The following is a 7,055-nucleotide window of genomic DNA, read 5'->3' on the forward strand; positions in this document are numbered from 1 at the left end:
AACAACTTCATAAGCTAATAATTATCTTACAAATCCATGATGCAAATAGCTTTTAACTCTCTCACCACGGGAAACCACATTCCCTCCAGAAGTGTCTCCTTCCTTTTGTCACCTGTGCTCTCCCCATATGCTGTTTTCAATCAGTTTCTTATGTCTTCAATCTAATGTCAAATTAAGGCTCCATAGAGGGGGACAGGGGTTTGTCTTCCCCACTTCCTGCCTGTGAAACACCAGGCTCCCTTACCTTGTTACAGAAAGACTAGATTTTTTTGGTGAGCTCAGACAAGATGCAATTTAGAGTAATCTATCAGACCGATAGAAATGCAAGCATATATAAGACTCTAAATTTATTTTATTTCTAATTATGCAAATCATTATGTAAAATAGAAAAATGCATCGTTTCCCCCTAGGCTCCTGGCATTTCCCCAGGAAGCTTTAGGGTGTGCAAATTTTGATGTTCTTAGCTCAATAGCCTGTCTGATCTTGTAAAGACTGTACATAAGTATGCTTCAAAATGTTGAGGTTAAAAATGTCATGCAAGTTGTTTACCAAATGTAACTCGGGCAAATCTCACAATTTGTGCACTGGGCCTTTAGCAGAGCTGGTTACCAGGACAGCCGGTGAGGTATAGCAGGACCTGGGTGGAAGAAGGGGGAAGTGATGGCCTTTGTTCTTCGAAGGGCAAAGAGGACTGGAAGCCTTGCAACAGGTAATCTGAAAATGTTCACCTGCAGGCACCCAAAACAAGTGGTGGGGTGAGAGGGGGTGTTTTGTTTTGATTTCCCTCCCCTCATGGAAAGAGTTTTCTATCAGATGGGAGAGGAAACAAGGAAAATTGTATTAGTACCATTTAAGGAAGCTTAAAATAGCAGTAAAGGACACTGTGTAGCAATGCTGCTCCTCACTCAGCTTGGAAGTTGAACTGGATTTATTTTTAAATGTGTAAAAAGACAGGTAACTGTTCCTAGCAATTCCCCCCTAAACACAGTAGACTAGTCTAGTCAGACAGCTCCAGAGTTGTATCAATACCTGAGACTGTAGATTTATTCTGGTATCTTACACTTGCCAAAACTTTGCTTGTGAAGTTTTACTGCTGATAGACCACGTGGCATACTCAGAACACTAGCAGTTACGAGATTTTTAGAGAAAACCTTTTGAACTGCTATGTGGTTACAACACACAACTTCTCTGACGCTGCAAAGTTTTGCACAGCACATTTGTCCTGGGTTGCTGATAACCTGGCTAGTGGTGGCTGATGATGCTTATGTGCTGATCAGAATCCCTCCTGTTGTGAGAAAATTTAAGTAATTTTGCAGGCTACCACTCGTGAATTGAGACTGAGGTAAAACCAGGACATGAGCATGTGTTTGCTGCTTTTTGGAACGTGACTGATGGTGCTTAGAGAGGTTCTGGATGCTTTGCAGTAACCTGCATTCCAGAATCCTGGAGTTTCTTCTTTTTTCCACTGTCCCCTGAAAGCTGTCAGGACTGACTTAGGACCCCAGGATTTTCTCAGGCTGTAATCTGCCATTTTGAGACTGTCATTGCCTCCCTCAATAACAGCTCCCTCATCTCTCAGTGAGTCTCACTAGGAAAAAATTCTTGCAATTTAGTAATAGACACAAGAGACTTTCTTCCTGCACATTAGTAAATTCTGTTGCATATTCCTGCCATCTGGGATGGCCTAGCAGCATCATTCCACGTGATAAGTTTCCTATCTTTTTATCTCCCTAAGAAATAACCAAGGACACATCATTCCTGCTTTCTTCCCTTCTGCCTAGCCTTCCACTTGTTTTTTCTCCCTTTTGCTTCACTCTATGTTATGTTCATCATAAGTGTTACGGAGTCACTCTGCTTTTATAGCATATACCAGAGCTCCCAGTCATCTTTCCATTTGCACCATGGTTCAGATGAATGACTCTAACAAATGCAACCAGTGGAAAAGTAGGGGGAACCACTGATGACATCTGCCGTGTCTTGTAAATAAATACCCAGTTAGAGTCTTGCATCTTTGTTTGACGTTCCTTACTCTGAATAATTTCTGTCACTGTCTCCCTGTTGCTGAGAGAGAGTTTCTTGTGATACAGTTTCATTAGCTCTGAACTTGTTTCTTTATATACAGAATGAGCAATGTGTGGGGAAGAAAGTTTGCAGTTGCATTTTCTTTGCATTGTTATTGCCTGACAGTGAAACCTTTCCTTTTTCATAGTGCAAATAACAAAATGCTATGCAGATAAAGTCAGTCATGAAAGCCAAAGTGAAAAATAGAGGCTTTAAGGTGATTATTACAGAAAGGTGACTCAACAGCTCATGGAGTGTTACAGAAAGATGGGATGGAAGAAAAAAAACAATAAACATAAAAAGAAACAGCTAGGAAGAATAATCTCTTTGAAAGCTACCAAGAGCCAGAAAACAAAAAAATAGACAAGTTCCTGTAAGTTTGTACTGTGGGAGGTTATTTGGGTGAAAAACCGTCACAAAAACCTGCTTAGTCATTAGGTATATAAAAATAAGGAATTCAGATAACAAACCTTAACAAACTAAAAATCTCATGTCCCTCTACGGCACTCTCAATCAGACTACAAATAAGAATGAAGAAAAGACATTTCTTTTCCAGAGGTCCCTGTTGCAGCCATGAGCAGCTAGTCCTGCCTGTAAACATACCAGAGACCACACTATTATTTTTAAAAACATGTCCACTTTTAAAGGAGTAAATTTATTTTAGTAAGTCTGTTTGTAACTGTAAACTACTCTTAACAAAAGCTGCAGCTCCAAGGTCTTACTGGCATGAGGACACATGTTCATGAGCAGGAGAGAATATGGGAAATATTTGCCCAACAATTGTTCGAGTTCACTGAGCTGCTCTCTAGCTCTGTCTTAGAGGATGGTACAGATTGCTGTATTTGCTTAGTCCCTAATATGAGCACAATCCCATGTAAAGGACTAAAAGTAAGAATTTGAATAGTACAATTCACGGAACCTCTGTCCTCAAAAGCAAAGATGAAGTAGGTTGAAAAATACCTAGCCCAAGTCTGTCATTGACTACAGGCTCTCAGGCCAGTGTGAAGAAAAAGCAGATCCTTTCTGTTCTGCCGAGGACACACACTGCCAGCATGTTCCAGAGGGTGGCTGGTTCCAGCAACCTCAAAACACGCTGCAAAAAATGACTCTTCTGTCCTTAGTAAATGTATGGTGGTCTAGCTCTAGATCTGCTGAGAATCGTCTGGCAGGCCAGTTAACAGCCCTCTCCCTACCTATGCCATTTTCTAGGATCTTCCACAGAGGAACTGCTGCTTTTCTTACAGCCTTTTCCTCTCCTCAGGAGCTGCAGCGGTGCAGATGGGATTTAAAATTTCTCCTCTTCACTTAGGTAACACTGGACGTTAAAAAAAAAAAAAAAACAACCAAAAAAAACACCCAAACTGCCTTCCCCCACCTACAGCTTAGATCTGCATGAATAAAGCGTTTATTCTGCCAGCAAAAAGCAACGGTCATAGTGAGATAACAAATCAAACTCCCCCCACGGCTGGGGGAGGCGACGGTGCACAGACACGAACATCCCGACCACGCAATCAACTCATTCTGCAAATGTACTCGGGCGCTGTTTTTTTTATCCTTTTTTTTAATAACTCTGGGCACCGGCAGCTGTTTGCATTTTCAAAGCCTGCTCAGAAAGCAGCCAGTTAATTTTAGTGTGCTCAGGCCACCCTGCGCGCGCTGGCTGGGCTCTCCCGCCTTCCTCGGCTCCGCCCTGCGACGCGGGGGGGAGCAGAGCGGGGGGCCCGGCGGGGACGGGACAAAAGTTGTTCGCAACTTTGTGTGCACCCCTGAGTGGGCTCCGCCCCCGCCCCGCCCCCCTCGCGCCGATTGGCTAGGGGGAACAGCGCAGCCCCTCCCCCGCTGCGGTTTGTGAATGGGGCCGGGGCCGCGCTCGCGCCTATATGCTTTTTTTTTTTTTTTTTTTTTTTTTTTTATGTGCGGCGGCAGCCGTGGGCCGGGAGCGGGCGGAGCCAGTTTGGGCCAGGAGGGAGGCGCGCGGCGCGCAGCTGCCCCGGACACACAGCGCGCAACGGCGCCCGTCGGCAGCGGAGCCCAGCCGAGCTGCGGGGAGGATCGCGCAGTAATTGGATTTTAAAAGTTATTTAAGCCCCGGAGTAAAATATACAGCTCAGGCGGGCACGGTAATAATCCGTTTAGCCGTAACCTAAAAATCCCCGTCTCCGGGACCGCGCAGCCGGGCGGGGAGCATCGCTAGCGCCTCGCCGCCGCTGCGCGACTCTGCGCGGAGCTGGCCAGAGCCGTTGCTGGGCTTCGCGCTCGCCTCTTCTTTCGCTGTCGCCTTCTGTGGCGAGAGCAACTCTGGAAACTTTCGCCAAGTGAAACGCCGCGGCTGTGTGAGCACCGACCCTCCGGAACCGAGCAAGAGAGTCACAGAGGTTCAGCGCCGGAGCCACGTTCCTCCCGCCACCGTGCCCCTGCCCCTCGGAAGGGACCCCGCTGCCACCCTCCGGGAGTTGATGCCCCTGGGACACTGCGCCGCCCGGCTTTGAAGAATTCCCGCAGCTCCCCGACCGCCCCGGCGATGCGGGCTGGAGGAAGATGGGAAGGCGGCGGCGGAGCGGCCGCTGCCGCGTGCCCCTTGCTGGGTCTGACCGCGCTGCTGGCCGCCTTGCTGGGGACACACGCGGGCGTGGCCGCGCAGCACGGCGAGAAGGGCATCTCCGTGCCGGACCACGGCTTCTGCCAGCCCATCTCTATCCCGCTCTGCACGGATATCGCCTACAACCAGACCATCTTGCCCAACCTGCTGGGCCACACCAACCAGGAGGACGCGGGGCTGGAGGTGCATCAGTTCTACCCACTGGTCAAGGTGCAGTGCTCGACCGAGCTCAAGTTCTTCCTCTGCTCAATGTACGCGCCAGTGTGCACCGTTCTGGAGCAGGCCATCCCACCCTGCCGTTCCCTCTGTGAGCGGGCCCGCCAAGGCTGCGAGGCCCTCATGAACAAGTTCGGGTTTCAGTGGCCAGAGCGCCTCCGCTGTGAGAACTTCCCCGTCCACGGCGCGGGCGAGATCTGCGTGGGGCAGAACACGTCGGATGCCCCGCCAGGGACTGGCGGTGCGGCAGGCCGGGGGGCTACTGCCCATCCCACGGCTGGCTATCTCCCGGACTTCCTCACCCCCCCGCAGCCCCCATCCGGCTTCTCCTTCTCCTGTCCCCGGCAACTGAAAGTGCCACCTTACTTGGGCTACCGGTTCCTGGGGGAGCGGGACTGCGGTGCTCCGTGTGAGCCAAGCCGGCCCAACGGGCTCATGTACTTCAAGGAGGCGGAGGTGCGATTTGCCCGTCTGTGGGTGGGTGTGTGGTCTGTGCTCTGCTGCGCCTCCACCCTCTTCACTGTCCTCACTTACCTGGTGGACATGCGCCGTTTCAGCTATCCGGAGAGGCCCATCATCTTTCTCTCTGGCTGCTACTTCATGGTGGCAGTGGCCTACGCAGCAGGTTTCTTGCTGGAGGAGCGGGTGGTTTGTCTGGAGCGCTTCTCTGAGGACGGCTACCGCACTGTGGCCCAAGGCACCAAGAAAGAAGGCTGCACTATCCTCTTCATGATTCTCTACTTTTTCGGCATGGCTAGCTCCATCTGGTGGGTCATCTTGTCCCTCACCTGGTTCCTGGCTGCTGGCATGAAGTGGGGCCATGAGGCTATTGAGGCCAACTCCCAGTATTTCCACCTGGCTGCCTGGGCTGTGCCTGCTGTCAAAACCATCACCATCTTGGCCATGGGGCAGGTGGATGGGGACGTACTCAGTGGGGTGTGTTATGTAGGTATCTACAGCGTGGACTCGCTGCGGGGCTTTGTGCTGGCTCCCTTGTTTGTGTACCTCTTCATTGGTACTTCCTTCTTGCTTGCTGGCTTTGTGTCCTTGTTTCGCATCCGCACCATCATGAAGCATGATGGCACCAAGACAGAAAAACTGGAGAAGCTGATGGTGCGTATTGGCGTCTTCAGTGTCCTCTACACAGTACCTGCCACCATTGTCCTGGCATGTTACTTCTATGAGCAGGCCTTCCGTGGCACCTGGGAGAAGACATGGCTCCTCCAGACCTGCAAAACCTATGCTGTGCCCTGTCCCAGTCACTTTGCCCCTATGAGCCCAGACTTCACTGTCTTCATGATCAAGTACCTCATGACAATGATTGTTGGCATCACGACTGGCTTCTGGATCTGGTCTGGCAAAACCCTTCAATCCTGGCGACGCTTTTACCACAGACTCAGCACCGGCAGCAAAGGAGAGACGGCGGTATGAGACCCCTGTCCCCTTTGACACATAAATACACACACACAGAGACACACACACACGAGGGATACTCGGCAGAAGAGATGGCAGTGGCTCCCTGAAGAAGAAGGGAAGGGTTTCCAAACTTCTTCATCCTCCTAGAGGGTTGAAAAAAATAACCCTTGCATAAAGGTTAAGATGGATTATGCCGAGTAGTGCTTGTGCCCAGCTAAGTGGAAAAGCACAAAAAAGAGGCTGCTGCTGGGATGGGGAAATCCTTCACTCTCAAGAAGTCTCTTCTCTTACCTCCTATCCCTGTGCAGGAAAAAAAACAACCAAACAAAAAACCCCCAACAAAGTAATCCCACTAAAACCATCCTGCCTTGCTTTGGACGGGGGTGAGGGGGGAGGCGACCAGATCCGTTGAGCTGCCCCTGCTGAGCAGTAGTCAAACCGTCTCTGAATTGCTGGGGTCAAACTGCAGCACAGACAGGGCAGCTCCGAGCCTGAGCTCACTGCCTGCTCCTTCCAGCTCGGCCGAGCAATCACGTGAGTATTGCACACCCAGCTACAGCCCTGATCGCGTGCTGGGGAGATGCCTCTGTTCTCTCTGCTCACAAGTTTTTTTTACCTCGGTGATACTTTTTGTAATTGTTTTAAAGTCGGCCCTCGGCCTGTTAGTCTTGCTTCTGTGGAGAAGGAGAGGGTTGCTGTTCCATACTCTGAAAATAAATGACTTGTTGCTTTTCAGCAGAAGGCTTTTCCCCTTTGTTCTAGA

At 50.0% G+C, this 7,055-nt stretch overlaps 1 protein-coding gene across 1 annotated transcript; it reads left to right on the plus strand.

Annotated features, from left to right (window-relative positions):
• The first annotated feature begins 4,582 nt into the window (after window positions 1–4,582).
• On the plus strand, window positions 4,583–6,307 carry FZD7 (frizzled class receptor 7). The gene has a single exon (XM_054380813.1). It carries the CDS (start codon window positions 4,583–4,585, stop codon window positions 6,305–6,307), a length of 1,725 nt encoding a protein of 574 aa, XP_054236788.1.
• The last annotated feature ends 748 nt before the right edge of the window (window positions 6,308–7,055 follow it).

The sequence above is a fragment of the Indicator indicator genome, chromosome 5 (genome assembly GCF_027791375.1).
Source record: "Indicator indicator isolate 239-I01 chromosome 5, UM_Iind_1.1, whole genome shotgun sequence".
NCBI classification, from domain to species: Eukaryota; Metazoa; Chordata; class Aves; order Piciformes; family Indicatoridae; genus Indicator; species Indicator indicator.

Coding starts and splice junctions, on each gene's coding strand:
- FZD7 (XM_054380813.1), top strand. CDS start 4,583: ATGCGGGCTGGAGGAAGATGGGAAGGCGGCGGCGGAGCGGCCGCTGCC.